The sequence below is a fragment of the Poecilia reticulata genome, chromosome 13 (assembly GCF_904066995.2).
Source record: "Poecilia reticulata chromosome 13, P_reticulata-male-v2, whole genome shotgun sequence".
Classification (NCBI taxonomy): domain Eukaryota; kingdom Metazoa; phylum Chordata; class Actinopteri; order Cyprinodontiformes; family Poeciliidae; genus Poecilia; species Poecilia reticulata.
Genome location: NC_088842.1, coordinates 21,466,411 through 21,481,693, shown reverse-complemented (window position 1 = coordinate 21,481,693; position 15,283 = coordinate 21,466,411). Strand labels below are relative to the sequence as shown.

At 38.5% G+C, this 15,283-nt stretch overlaps 2 protein-coding genes across 2 annotated transcripts; one reads left to right on the top strand and one right to left on the bottom strand.

Annotated features, from left to right (window-relative positions):
* The first annotated feature begins 10 nt into the window (after nt 1–10).
* LOC103474794 (sodium- and chloride-dependent GABA transporter 2-like) lies at nt 11–8,194 on the top strand. Its single transcript, XM_008426021.3, has 14 exons — nt 11–1,565; nt 2,827–2,961; nt 3,310–3,450; nt 3,547–3,631; nt 3,700–3,832; nt 4,413–4,547; nt 4,625–4,728; nt 4,830–4,954; nt 5,669–5,781; nt 5,864–6,001; nt 6,170–6,272; nt 6,735–6,835; nt 6,962–7,132; nt 7,571–8,194. The coding sequence occupies exons 1-14, from the start codon at nt 1,406–1,408 to the stop codon at nt 7,679–7,681; spliced, it is 1,755 nt and encodes a 584-aa protein (XP_008424243.1). The 5' UTR covers nt 11–1,405; the 3' UTR covers nt 7,682–8,194.
* Nucleotides 8,195–8,661: 467 nt separating this feature from the next.
* On the bottom strand, nt 8,662–14,851 carry LOC103474792 (CLOCK-interacting pacemaker). The gene is made up of 4 exons (XM_008426018.3): nt 14,216–14,851; nt 12,789–12,970; nt 11,537–11,718; nt 8,662–11,240 (listed from the first exon to the last, which is right to left on the bottom strand). The coding sequence occupies exons 2-4, from the start codon at nt 12,961–12,963 to the stop codon at nt 10,245–10,247; spliced, it is 1,353 nt and encodes a 450-aa protein (XP_008424240.1). The 5' UTR covers nt 12,964–12,970; nt 14,216–14,851; the 3' UTR covers nt 8,662–10,244.
* Nucleotides 14,852–15,283: the final 432 nt, after the last annotated feature.

Below are 15,283 nucleotides of genomic sequence, written 5' to 3'. Positions count from 1 at the left end.
AGAAAAGTGTAAGGTAGCAGTAAAATGTTCATAGCAGGAAGATGGAAAAAGATAACTAATTTTAGCACCTCCCACACCTATTGGCACCACTGGTAAAGATGTGTAAAAAGCCTCCAAATACATGAACCCTTTGTTGCGACAGCATGATCTCTCACCGCAAACTTCTAATGAACGTAATATTTCGTTCGAATGCAGTTACGTAGTGGAACGGGAAAAACAATGCATAATAATTACCTTTCAGAAAATGCCTGGTTTCCCACTTATTGACGCCTCTCCTGTTAATTTTTGAACAGCTCTCTTTTACCACTAGAACTTAATGGTCTCGTTTTACATATAAAGTGATTGGAGCCCACTGAGCGAGGGAGATATTTCTCCATTCCTCTTTCTACAGTGTCTCTATACATTCAGATTTGTATTTTCTTCCGTTCAGTTCACTCCACAAATGTTCTCAATTATCTAGCTTTGGGGACTGAGATGGTGATGGAGTTTATGTTTTCTTTCTGTTAAACCTTTTCTTTTGATTTGGCTATTTTGACAGCTATGATGTCAAAAACCCAATAATTACTGATCTTAAATTGCCTGGTGGGGTCTCAGAAACACTCAGGTGTTTCAAAGAGCCACACGCTCCAAAAAGACTTCACACACCTTTAGGATGGAGACAGGGTCACAGCATCACAGATCATCAAAATTCACAAGATAAACTAAACTTTAAAGTAATATTTACCTTTCTGTGTGTTTGGTTAATATTGTTATGGTGTGAAAGGTGGCTAATAAAAACAAATCATCACACCATACTCCCTAACCCCGGCCCACTGAAAGCTGTGCGTATTTATACTCAAATCTGTCCGTGTATGTGGCGTTCTCAATCAGTCCAGTTCGTCCTTTGGTTAATGCAGATCTCTTGACTCGCATTTTGCTGCAGTACATTTGACGGTACATTTCCCTTGTGCAAAACAGCTAAACAACATAATTATTAACTATTAACATAATTGTATCCCCCTACAATATCCTTTCACATCACCAATTCTCTTTGAAGGCAAAGCAGATCCATCCATCCAATATAACAAAAGGATTTATGAGTTCTCCATCTGGAATTAAAAGCCATTGCTACCAATCTCAAATGTGCCCACCTATTAAAGTGTGTTGAAATGAATGGGCAATATTTTAAGCAGCGCGTTTCGCTATTCCATTCCTAATTTACATCTGTTTCACAGTTGTCAAGAGCTCTGCGACGAGATCTGTTAACAAAACATCACCGACAGCTTGGAAATAATTTACAATTCCACTGAAAACTGATTAACCGTCCATACAGTTGCTTATTACATGTCTGTGCTACATAGAAAGACAACCAGACACACAGTTCAGAGATCAAGAGAAACTCTGGGTCTGGACCAAACCCGTTGGTATGTTGAATGAACAATGTGCCCAGAAAGAGCTTCCACCGGAGGTGGAGGAGAGAGGACACTGGGGGAGCAAGGTGGAGTTTCTCCTGGCCGTGGCTGGAAATGTTGTTGGCTTCGGCAACGTCTGGAGGTTTCCTTACCTCTGCTACAAAAACGGAGGGGGTAAGGCGATGCTGGATTTAAACTGATAATCATGTTTAAACTGATAATCATGGCTTTACTCTACAATAAGAAAACCTGAAGAAAATGATGTGGAAATCAGTCTGGTCAGCAGCCCGAATTTAAACATTATACGGTATATATAGAGAGGTTTTTAGAAATAAAAGGCGAGATGAGATGAGATGCAACAGTCTGCTAAATAACAATTTTACAAAAAGTATATTATGCAAAGCTGTAAATTTGGGGATACAAACTGTATTTGTTTCCCACTGCACATACCAGAGCAATGAGCTCTATGAAGGGTAAAATAAAGCAGGAGATTTGTTCCATGTTTTCTGGGGATTTAACTGTTTTAAGATACTTTTTCTTGTCAACTTGAGGTGATGTCTTCAAATCATCCCTGTGAGAATCTCGTAGTTTTAGGGATTGATTGAAACCACGTAAGCAGATTTTTTTTTTCCTCTCTCAGAAACTGAAAAAGTGAAAGTAAATAAATAATGAAAAAATGTCTTGGATGCTCCGATTTGTTCAAACAAAGAGCCAAAGTGCAACGTTCCTGTTCTCAGGACCAATTGATGATTGTCGAAACGGTCGAAACATTAATTGATTTTAACTCAAGGTTCAAATTCTTCCAGGAGAACATTATCCTTCATGGAAACTTAAAATATTAAAACCTTCCAAAGAAATCTTGTGTATTACTCTATTTAGGGATGTTACCATTCAGTAATGAGAAACAAGTTGCGAGAGTGATCTGCAGACTACGCTCCGATGGATCCAATGTCAGTGGCTCACCTTTGATTTTATAAATGGTTTCCAGCATTGATATATTCTAAATATCTGAGGAAATAATTTTACTTTAGTTTTCTGGCAATAAAACATTTAAGGAGTTGTGTCTTTCTACATTTCCTCATGTTTTAAATGCAAACTTTGGCATATTATGTCAGGATTTTAGTTGAGACGACAACACAAACGAGTGCATAGTTGAGAAATGAAAGAAATATGATACAAGGTTTTCTTCCTCTTCACAATGATGGACTATTTTATGTTGGTTTTTCACATGAAATCCTAATAAAATTCATACGTTATTGATTGCAACATGGGAAACTGTTAAAAAAAAATTCAACTAGATGAATGTGTTTGGAAAGCTACTGTTCAAAAACATAAAGAAAATGGTTCCAGTACAATGCAAATATCAGAATCTAGTGTCTTAGTTTGTTATTTTGATCCTTTAAGCCAAGTAGCTGATTATTTTTGTAAAAATCAGGTGCATTCTTGGTGCCATATCTGGTTTTTGTGGTGACCTGTGGCGTACCTCTGTTCCTGCTGGAAACAACCATGGGCCAGTACACCCAGGAGGGGGGCATCACCTGCTGGAGGAAGCTGTGTCCGCTAGCAGAAGGTAAGCCCTGCAGGACTTTACTCTTTGGAAACAGAGAAAGTGAAACATCATGAATAGGGCTGTTGACTGATGAGGTCAAAATATAAAATGGATGGTTCTCCTGTAAATAGAAGTTTAGAGTAACAGCAGCAAATTTAAGAAATATTTAATCAAATCTTAAATGAGCCTTTTCAGATTGTTTGCCTGTGCTTGTCAAATGTTAACAAGGTTGTTGATATGTAGGATTTTCTGAGGGTTCAAACATTTACCTGATTTAAACAGTTTTCTAACTTTACTTTTGCGTCTAAGTGGAATATCTCACTCCGGTTACTTGATAAATCAAGGCTTTTGTTGTTTTCTGTTCTGCAGGTATAGGCTTTGGAGGGCAGCTGATCCTCTTCTACAGCTGCATGACGTACATCATTATTCTGTCCTGGGCTTTGCTCTATTTCGTCTTCTCCTTCAGCTCCCAGCTCCCCTGGGCCAGTTGCAACAACTACTGGAACACAGGTTGCATGCAAATGTGTTAAAAATGTTCCTAGCTGTCAGACGCAACATAATCACAGAAGCATAGAGACAGACCTTTTTCACCACCATCTTTTTCAGAGGACTGTGTGGACTTTTCAACAAACAGCACCTTCCAGTGGGCCAACAGGACTAATTCCACCTCAGCGGCCACAGAATTCTGGGAGTAAGTAAAGCTAAGGAAGCTGCTCAGCTACTTATGTGGCTGATATGAAATGTGTTTTTGATTTTTAGACGCCGTGTCCTGGCTATCTCAGGGGGAATTGAGGAGGTGGGCAGCATCAGGTGGGAGGTGCTGTTGTGCTTGATTGTAATGTGGATCATCTGCTACTTCTGCATCTGGAAAGGAGTCAAGTCCACAGGAAAGGTCAGCTGATCCTTTTTACAGAATCACTGGTGCTACATTTATAAGCAGAAAAAACGTCTAAAATACATGTAGTTTTAGCTTAATATTTTTAATTTTTCAGAACGTGTAAGAAGCTTCTAATTACCTTTGGATATTAATAGTATGTCACTCGGAAGTCTATTTTCTGTAGTCAGCATTAGAAATGGAAGAATTTGTTTTAAAACCACACACAGTGAGGATAAAGGAGTGGTACAGGAACTAAACAAGCCAGTTCTCCAACACAGAATGATATCTTGTGATCACCATGACAACTAGTAGAGACAAACGCCAGTGGTTTGGAGTACATGGCAAGAAAGAAAATAAGGAAATCTTTTCTGAACATCACATATGTAAACATGTGCAAATTGTTCCACATTCACTGTTTTGCTTAGAGAATACCAAGATTGACATCTACTCAACCTGGCTTAACTTTTATCAGAATTTCAGTGAAATTATGCAACAGCTTATTGCTACCACATAATACACATGACTGCCAAATATGTAGAATGTGCTATTCAAAGTGTGGCTTCAAATTGTGAGCTTGTGTTTCCCCTTTTTTCAGGTGGTGTACTTCACTGCCTCCTTCCCGTATGTCATGTTGGTAATCCTTTTGATTCGAGGACTGACTCTTCCCGGCGCTCTTGAAGGAGTAATTTTTTACCTTCTTCCTGAACCGTCACGACTCACCGATCCTCAGGTAGGCTCTGAGGGACGAAAGACAGAAGACAGCTGAGTTTGAGACAAATGTGGCCACTGACGCTGTTGTTGGGGCAGGTGTGGATGGAGGCCGGCGCGCAGATCTTCTTCTCCTACAGTGTTGGGGTCGGCTCTCTAACCGTACTGGGCAGCTACAACAAATACAATAACAACTGCTACAGGTAGAACAGCTTGTTGGTGCCAAAAGGCATTCTGCATCTCTGCTGAAGTATATTATCCATGTATCAAGTACAATGAATGTGGCATTGCTCTGTTTTGTTAGGGACTGCCTGTGGCTGTGTTTCCTGAACAGTGGCACCAGTGTTGTAGCTGGGTTCGCCGTGTTCTCAGTGCTGGGTTTCATGGCTAATCAGCAAGGCATCCCCATTGCAGAGGTGGCTGAGTCAGGTGCATATTTACACATTTTCAGTCACATGTAACGTCATCCTTATGGAAATTCTGTGGGGATGATTTTTGTTTTAGCAGGGACAGGAAACCTGGGTGGAGTTGATGGAAAAATGGACGGGGATGATTTCAGGGCAATCCTCAAAGAAACTCGATAGTGACTGCAAAAACTTAGAGACAAAGTTTCACCTTCTCAGCTGGACAAAATCCCTGCAGCCAGAATCATTATAGAATGGTTGACTCTACACAATGTTTGTGTTGATTAAACACAATGTTTGTGTTGATTAAACACAAACATTGTGCAAGTTAAATTTAGCATATTTTTTATTTTCAAAACTCAAAAAGAGAACCTTTCCCAGTTTTTCTTCCACTCCTCACAATTATTCACCCACCGGCGTTGATCCGTGACATAAAACCCCAATTGTTTGTGGTTGTAACATGACTACATTCCAAATTGATCTTACACATGAAGCACTGAAACTTTTATTGTTTCCAGGAAGTAAATGTCATTGCCCTAAACAATTAAGTTATTTTGGAAAAAAAAGACAAAATAAAGAAATAATATCTTTGCCAAAATTTAATATTATTCATTGGTTAGTTTATGAAACTCCACAGTGTTATTAGTTTGGTTTTTACCTGGCAGGGCAGTTGATGGACTAATTAAAGCATATTAAAAGAAGGAGATTATTAAATCACCACTTTGGCTTTGTTTTCCAGGTCCAGGCCTGGCATTCATCGCATACCCTCAGGCGGCGGCCATGATGCCTCTGCCCCAGCTCTGGTCCATCTGTTTCTTCGTCATGCTCATCCTCTTGGGTCTGGACACACAAGTAAGCAGCTCAGGCAACTGAAGGAGGATCATAAGTATTCATTCTAAACATGTAATTCTGTTATTGCCTGCTCTCTGCTCAGTTTGTCGCCATGGAGGTGGTGATGACGTCCATCATTGACATGTTTCCCAGAATTATGCGACGGGCAGGACGCCGGGAGATCTTCCTCCTGCTCTTCTGTCTGATTTGCTTCTTCTCTCAACTTGTCATGATCACCGAAGTCTGTGTTCAACGATAAAACTTTAATGTTTTACACCTTTCAATACTAAATCGTTCTTCTACAATTGTTTTTGTCACAAGTGTGAGGTCATAATGTGTGAATGGAATCGTCTTTCATAAACTTAAAATAAGAAAATGATTTTCTTTCTCTTTTTGCTGTTGTTCCAAGGGAGGGATGTTTCTGTTCCAGCTGTTTGACTACTATGCATGTAATGGAGGCTGCATCCTCTTCCTCTGTGTGTTTGAAACTCTGTCAATGGGCTGGGTGTTTGGTACGTACACTGATGCGATGCATGTTTTAATGTGTTTCGATTTTCAACATTGGAAAACTCTGATCTAGAGAGATTGTGCAGAGAGGAAAGGCCAAAGTTCCCTCTTTCTCACAATATCTCTCGTGAAATTCTGTAGGAGACTAGAAGATGTTCTATTGGCAAAAGAAGGATATACAAAGAAAATATTGTGGACCACCTGATTTCATATAAAAAGTATTGTTCAACCTTGCTGTCTCACTGCAAAAGATTACACAAATTGAAGGTTGGACTTATAGTGATTATTTCAAATTATGCTACTGCAATGAAAGATTAAACAGTTTGACTTTAGTTGGGGTCTTGATAATTGTAAAATGTTATTTACACATTGTAAACCTATAAAAGAAATGACTGATTAACTGTTAAATGTTACATCACGTCTTTCAAACAAGTGCAATACAGTCTCATCAATATGTAATTATTTAGGGGCAGATCGGTTGTATGGCATCATAGAGGATATGACGGGGGTGAAGGCCAATCCTTTCTTCAAAATCTGCTGGCTTTACCTCACACCACTGGTCTCACTGGTGAGTCACCTGTTTCTCTGTCCGAGTGCTTTTGGTCACTGGATCAGATGTGAACTGTTGAATTCAGTAATTTATGCTTGATTTCAAACCAGAGTCTAACTAAGCCAATCTTGTTTGCCCTTGCAGGGATCTTTCATATGTTCCTTAGTCGAGTATCAGCCTCTGACCTTTAATCGGTGGTACGTCTACCCCTCCTGGGCTTATGTGTTGGGCTGGGTGCTGGCCCTCTCCTCCATCCTGCTTGTGCCTGGGTGGGCACTTTATAAGATGATGACTGCAAGCGGCACACCTAGGCAGGTGAGAAAGCATAGCAATGTTTTATTCAAATTACATTTAAGAATTTTTATTGTAAAAGAAAACACTGCATTTAATTTCCAAACTGTGGAGAAATTCTGCTAGGATTTGGAGAATACTGATGAAATGAAAATGAATGCCACAAAATTTTATGAAGAAGAGTCAGATTACTTTTTGCAGATTTACATCTCCTATTGATGCTGATAACCCTGATAAAAACATGTTAGATAAAGGATATCTCTACATTCCTATTCTGTAAAGTTACATTACAAAGTAGATTTTTAAACTATGAACATTTTATGTTAAGGGATGCATTTCATGTATGTGGCAAATGTGCCTGGTGTGGCAAAAATCAGCAGTAATAATAACACAGCAACAGCATAGTCTAGTAGCAAACATGTTCCTTTGAACTTACCGACGTAGATCTTTACTGTTTTGCAGCGCCTCCAGTTCTTGTGCCAGCCTGCTCTAAGTGACTCACCAACTCAAATAAGAGGAGCTGAGCTGCAAAACAAGGATGTTGGCCTGATGCAGCCATTCATGGCCAACTGACAGCAGACGTACAGACTGATGTAGATGGAACTCCTAAAATTACAATTTAACACGTCAACCAGCTTCACCTGTTGCTCTCCTGTGATGTAAAACAGCCACAAATGAAATCCGCTTCACGTAATCACCTTTAGAAATAACCCTCATTTTAACAGCACTGCCTCAACTGTGTTCAAAGTGACTCAGAGTTTGTTGTTTTTTTACATTCTTCAAATCTGCTCTTTATGAGGTTTCATTCTGAACTTTCTTTTCAGTGTTCAGTATTTAACTTACAGTAGCACAAGTGTTTCTGTGAGAAGCGTACTCAGAGTGGAACATGTAATGTTTTCTGATAATTAAGTGCAAAATGGGTTAAACTAGTAATAAATAATAATAAATAAATGCTTTTTTATTCATTTTCACCTTGTGTTGCAAAGACCTGAAACACTTTACAAGTTTCAAACAGCAGAATCACTGGTTGTCCACAGCTTTCTACTACTTCATGTGTCAATAAATCAACAGCTTCTGTGCAAATAACCGTTCAGTGCAAACTTTCCCCATTTATATTTTCTTTTCAGAAAGAAAAGATGTGCTGTAAGTATATTATCACCTTATAGACACACGTAGCTTCAGCCATCCATTGGAGCACCAACTAGTCTGAATTTACTCTAAGACGTCACATTACCTTTGACAGAGCCTCACTTCAAAAATCCTGAAATATTCCCTTAAATCTTAAGTTCTCTGAATCTGGTCATTTAAGGGCAATAAGAAAGGGGAATTATAATTAAAGTCAACAGAAAATCATATTAGTGTGTTTAAAAAACACAGAATTTGGATACAATTACATATTTGGGATACAATTACATATTTGAAATAACAGGAAAACAGTATTCTTATCCATCAACAAATTATATTTCTATGTGTGATTTATTAGAACCCACACAGTTTTTCTCCATGGGTAGATGAGACACATTGTAGAAATATTCAGACACACAAACATTAGAGAAACTTTTCACAAACTGCTTTATTTAAATAGCTTACAATTCTGAAAAATTCTCCAAAAACCTCTTGAAATGTGAAAACTTTGGCCATCAGGCCTGCATGTTGCATCCTCAAATAATACTTTTACTCCCAGCTGTTTACTGACCATTATTTAGGTAAAAGCTTTTTGTATCAGTTTATGATACACTGAATAGCATTATTATTATAATTTTACAAAAGGGGACAATAGAGACATAGCATAAATACAATTCATGTTACATCCAAATAAGATTGTTTTTTATTTTTTGCATCTTATGAGTTTTCATTAATTTAGTCTCAGCTCTAAACCAATTCCAATATGCTTTAGTACTCAATGGAAGTACGAGAATGAGAGTTTTAAAGGTCATCCCTCCACTGTTAATAACCGCTTGTCCTTGCAACACCTAATCTCCAATAAACACAGTTAAACTTTCAAACTTACACTGAAAAGTGTTTTAAATTAGTGAAGTAAAAGTCCAAAAACCAAAGAAAACTGTGAAAAATCACAAAAAACAGTCAGCAGAGATGACAGCTGCTACAAGAGAGTATGGTTCATCTAATGATTTTGAAATGCTGCTCGTTTATTCTGTGCATGTCTTAAAAAGAGGTTAAGCAAAGTGATCACATATCATTTGAAGCGCACTGTAGCATTATTAAAAAAAGCCTACAATACACAATGACACACAGCAAACCAAGCTCAGACTATCAACACACACACAAAAATACCTGACAAGACGCTTTGCTATAGACTACATAAGCGACTGAGTGACAGATACTTGGTATCTTGGAGCAAAGAAACAAACAGTGAAGTAGTTTAACATCCAGCTGAGGCTGGTTGACAGACTGCCCACCGTCTTCATCTGTAACAAACTGACTCCAACAACATTAGATGTAGCTGTGATTCATTTTAAAAACTAACGCGGTCTAATGTTGCTTATAAAGGTTGATGTTAAACTGTTTAGTGTATATTTTAGTGATGGGTGGTTCTGCTTATCCCCTGACAGTATATTTGTGGCATGAAATTGACACAGTAAAAAAAAAAAAAAAAAAATCAAGGCCTTTTTTAAAATACCACAGAAATAAAAGGTTTTCAGAATCTCTTATTTTTTGGCACTGCCTTTTTTAAACGGGCAACTAAATGGGACCGCTGCCTTATTCCGAGTCCATTTACTTTATTCCTCTTTTTCATGAGTTGAGTTTCATGAGTTTTAATGTGGAGATTGAATGCATTATATTTGCATTGCTTTCCAAAAGTCAAGTAAACTCAATATGTTGAATTTTAAGAGATGCTTCACAGTGACCATATTAATTACTTTTGAGGAGTCACTGCTTTTTACCTTAGAAAAAACTTTTTTTTTTTTACTTATTTCAGATCTCGGATCAAGACATATTTCACAATAAGTATCACAATAAGTATTTCTAGCCTGTCAAATTATCCAAACTCCACAAAAAATAATTTTGATTCCAGCTTGAAAGGCAAGACGAAAATGCCACTGAAGGTGAATATTTAGGTAAGGCACAGCAGCCAGGCTAGTTATCTCAGTCTTTGAAGGCACTGCAGATCATCCTAACCAGTAGAACTGTCAGGAGACATCATGGTCACAACGCCTGGAGATCTTTCTCTGATCTCAACTTTCTCGTCTTGGTTTACCTGAGATTGCTCTGAGCTTGTGTTAGAAAGGCATGAGCCTTCAGCAGCTTGCAGTATTTTTATGCTACCTAAAGAAATACCTTGTGGTTGACTGATTGGATCTGGATGTAATGGCTTCTGAGATTTGCGTGCCATGTTGAGGTTGGGATAGCTACCAGACTCCGTCATGGCCTGACACACACGTTCCCAGGCTGTGACACCGTTAAGGCTGTGGGCTGGGTTGCTGACAGCCTGGCAGAGCAGCTCTGTGTGTTGACGCAGCTGGGAAATGTCCTGCTCAGTGCTGTTGCTCTGGCGAAGGAGCTCCTTTGTACGCAAGGTAATGTCCAACAGACCTGACTGTCTGAGAAGTTCTACCGTGTTGAAGAATCGCCGATGGTGAGGACTAGTGATTTTCCTCTGACGTCCTCCGTCTGAGTGATGAGAGGACGCGGCGTGCAGACTAGAGATGGATTGAGATCCTGGGTTTGTGGGCGAAATGGTGAAGGTGGAGGAGGACAAACTGTTTCTGCTTGACAAGGTACTCAACAGGACAGAGTTTGAAACTGTCGATTGGTTGTGATGATGTTCCTCCGACGGACTTGTAGTTACCGACTTGTCTTCAGTCTTGCGTTCAGTGCATATCCTCTTGCTCAAATATTGGGATTCCTGGTTTGATAAAGACTTGTCAGGTGGTTTCTTGGTAGGATGTGGCGCTATGCGAGGGTAAGAGTTAAGAATAGGAAGGTAGGTGTTTTTTATTTTATTTCCTGTGACTCTCGAAGTTTGGGACTTGAAAGGCTTGATGAGCTGAGTTGATGCTGGCACAAAGCTTGGCTGATCCAGGCTGATCATATGTGGAGAAACAGCATGGTTGCTTATCCTCATGCTGTTATTTACATGCAACTGATTTCTTTTCAGGGTTGTGGCTGGCTGTTGGGTGAAAGAACAGAGAAAAGAAGAAAGCAGCTATATCATTCAGGAATAAACATGGCACGGAGGATGTAAGTTGTTCAAAAAGCTACGTGTTGTAAGAAGGCTGTACCAAACTGTGGTTCTAAGAACAATTGAAAACATTTTCACAGATAGGTTGAACTTGAATTGATAGACTTTAAAACAAACTCTTGACCTCAAAAACAGCTGCCTACTTTTGATCCTACAGGTTTTAATTTCTTTCTATGTTTTCCATTTGAGTATCTGCGACTAAACCTCTTCACTAGTGTAATTACCTTGATGATGTAGATGGGTTGGTGAACCAGTTTGGTTGCCATTACAGCAAGATTTCCTGCATTTCTGCCACCATGTACTTTAAATTGACCAGTTTGTGGAGACTTTGCATGTTCTACCAATCTCAGCTGGCTTTTGGTGCTCCTCTGGTCCTCAATGTCCGTCTGCTGCCAGTCGGAACCGTCTGGGAGTCAGAGAACACAGAATGAAGTAACAGGGTTCAAATCTTTGTCAAGCATCTTGGAAAAAAAAAAACCTCAAATCTTCTGAATCTTATAAAATGCCCAGTTGTGACTAATTATGTGATGAATCCGTTTTCACAATAAATTAAGTGTATTTGTGTATTTCAAAGTGCTTTAGTGAAAACACAAGGGATATTATACTCAACAATTGAATATGTAGGAAAATGTTCCACATATTACGAATCAAAAGCAACTCTAAACAGGTAGGCTTTTAGTCTAGATTTAAAGTAACTCAGTGTTTCAGCTGTTTTGCAGTTTTTGGTTCTGGTTCTGGGGATGCAGAGCAGACCAAAACTAGAAGACCTGAGAGATCTGGAAGGTTGATACAACAACATGTCTTGTTGTTGTATCAACAAAGTAATGTACTTAATTTATTGTGGTGCTAAGCCGTTCAGTGACTTATAATCTAACAATATTATTTAAAATCTATTCTCTGAGCAACAGGGAGCCTGTCTACGGATTTTAGATCTCATTTAAAAGTTTGGAAAAGCTTATAAACGATCCATAATAAGTCTTAGCTTTGACTAATGCATTAATCTTAATGTGAATTTGGCTTTTAATTCTGTTCAATAATTGAATCTACTTTACGATCGGATGCCTAATGCGATAGGCTAAGCAAGGGTTTTAAGATGCAGAAAAGAGGAAAAACTTTTGGATGACTAAGGCTCCAAGAGGTCTAATCAACTTGCCAAGATCTGATTGTGCTACATATGTTTATTTGGAGTATAATTCCTGCAACATTTGCATCCTGTTTTTCTTGTTATTGTATAGCTCCAAATACAAGATGCCCGACAGACAAAATTTGAACCAACAGCCTTCCACTCTGAGTTATCTTCTGGCCAGAACGACGTCTGTTTTGTTGAGATTTCCTGTAAGATGTAGTCTGCAGGAAAACATCCTTAACACAGATTTTTTGATTATTGCAAGGTTGGCTTATTTGTGTACATTAATGTAGTTTTACATAGCTTATTAGGGCTATATGCACACATTTACCGCAAACACTTTAACTCACCAGAATACCCGGAGTCTTTTTCTGAGCTGCAGCTGGAGCCTCTTCTGTTAGAATCAACTGCATGCTTCGGGTCACGTATTGTCAGCAAGGTATTGCTGTTGCTCTTATCTTTCGCATTCTTGCTTGATGGTGCACAGGAACCGTTTTCCCTGAAACAAAGCTGCTCTTTCGGCATGACGGCCCTTAAAAAAAAATGTGGTGTTTACTACAAGATAAAACATTTTGGTAAAAAAGTTACTTGCAATAGTTTTAATATCACTGAAACTTAACCAAGTTTACCATGTTGCAACCACAAGCTTTTATGTACTTTATTGAGATTTTAAATTATAGTGGCTAGAACTGAAGTGAATGGAAGAGAAAAGATCAATTTAAATTTTTTGTATTCAGGTGCCTTTACTCTGTCAATGTCCAGTGGAAATAACTGCTTTGGGAAGTCACATAAATAGTAATTGGAGGAATTTCAGTATATCTGTTCTGTGAAGACCTCTAAGGTTTGTAAGAGAATAATTATGAAGAAACAGCATCAGCAAGACTAAGGGACACAAAAGACAAGTTGAGGTTAAATCTGTAGAGGTCTAAAGCACTATCAACATCTAACGACGAACCATTCAATCTATTATCTCAAAAGACATTATAACACAACTTCAAAGGTAAAAAGTTTGTCTAAACTAAGGCGCTGGGCAAGGGGGACTTTACTCAGTCGTTGTCTTCTCGTTTTAATTTGATTAGTACAGTTTTTCTTTTTTTAATTAAACATGCATTTTTTATTACTTTCATTCATAGCTACAGTGATGTTGAGGGTATAACAGGTCTAAACAGAGAACAACAGCTTTTCTAAAGTTTCGACAATAACTTCCCTGTGGAACTGAAAGCTATTAATTTAATTTTAAAGTTAAAAGTAAATTAATAGCTTTCAGTTCCACAGGGAAGTAATACAAAAACAACTGAATTAATCCTCTAACAATTGGACCTGGTATCTCCCTATTATCTTTCGGTGTCGAAATAAACAACAAAAAATCTAATATAATAATTGGCTGTGCATTTATTCCATCTTTACCTGTCAAAGGGGATTTAGAGCATAAAATGCGCCGTTTGACTTATCAAAGCTTTCACCACTCGTGTTTACGATATAATCAGCGGCGGTGGTTCCGTGAATGCACCACACCGTTCCTTCCTGCCCCTGTTGTGTTATGTAACATTCAACTTTAAGACCAGCCCCGTCTTTAGACGCTTCCTTTCGCACTGCTCCTCTCATGTACACATAAATCAACACATTATAGACAGACCCTGGCCAAATTTAAAAGTGAAGCCCCAATATGGGCTTTGCAACCTTGTGAAAAACAAAAAAAGTTGCAGTAGAGTATTAAACGCATCTGTGGAAATGGGTAATAAAGCACGTTTTCTCCCAAAAGCAGTTTTGAACTTACCTTGTGATGTAAAACAGTCAATTATATCACGATAACGGTCGTTTCCTCCTTCATCAGAACAGTTTTACAAAGCCAACAAATATAGGTTAGCCAACAGCGCCATGTTGCAGCTGTTAACAGACGGATTTACGGCATTAAATACATTTATCGTTCTTTGTTACACAGGCTACGCCAAGTAATAAACTACACAGAAACGGGCTGAGATTCTGCAATATCTGTTGTGAAACGGGTGAGGCTAACAAAACAACATCCGATTACCTTCAAAATAAAAGTCTTAAATAACTCAAACTATGAAAACAGCCGCCAGGATCTCGCGATAAAATACTATTTTTGATCATTTTCTGTGCAGCTTATTATTACGGTCAACGGTTTTTACAATCCAGTAAGGAGTTAGTAAAAAAAAATAAAAAATCTGAACGTGTCCGTCTTTTGTTTTGAAAAGCACACGCTGTTGTAGGTAACTTGATGACACGGTTTTCACATGATGAGAAAAGTGGCATGTTATGTCATTCGATCATGCATGGACTCAGAATTCTTGTTTTAAAAAAGGAAATAAACTATCAGAAGCATAACTAAATCTCGATTTCTGTCAGTGTGCCCTCAACTAACTGCACTAGTTTGACTACATGCCAGACGAAACAAAAACAGTTTTTACCGGAGCACAGCGCTCATTGGTCAATGAGACAACTACAACAGCCAATCATATAATAGTGCACGTACAGTTGGCATAAAGTAGAGGCTCCCAACGGTCAAGACTCACAATTTTATAACATAAATTCGCCTTAAAGCTGGATTGACTTTATAATTTATGAAATTAATACACTATTCTTCAAATATCTTTTTTCACTTAAAGTATGGAGTTTCTAAGTATACTGAACTGTTTTATTTATAAATGTTAAAATCTGAAGAAAATGTATGTTTTCAGGTCAGAAAATCTGATGTCAAATAAGTGCACAGTAGGTCACTGGCAGGAGAACCCGCTGGTAGTTTAGAGCCCTATGCAGTGGCGCAAAAAAGTGGGAATGCAGCGCATGCAACGCATAGGGGCGCAGCTCCAGATGGGGCGTC

Coding starts and splice junctions, on each gene's coding strand:
- LOC103474794 (XM_008426021.3), top strand. CDS start 1,406: ATGTTGAATGAACAATGTGCCCAGAAAGAGCTTCCACCGGAGGTGGAG. Junction 6,836..6,961: donor TCACACCACTGGTCTCACTG/GTGAGTCACCTG, acceptor TTGCCCTTGCAG/GGATCTTTCATATGTTCCTT. Junction 7,133..7,570: donor CAAGCGGCACACCTAGGCAG/GTGAGAAAGCAT, acceptor ACTGTTTTGCAG/CGCCTCCAGTTCTTGTGCCA.
- LOC103474792 (XM_008426018.3), bottom strand. CDS start 12,963: ATGCCGAAAGAGCAGCTTTGTTTCAGGGAAAACGGTTCCTGTGCACCA. Junction 11,719..12,788: donor AAAAGACTCCGGGTATTCTG/GTGAGTTAAAGT, acceptor TCTGACTCCCAG/ACGGTTCCGACTGGCAGCAG. Junction 11,241..11,536: donor AACCCATCTACATCATCAAG/GTAATTACACTA, acceptor TTCACCCAACAG/CCAGCCACAACCCTGAAAAG.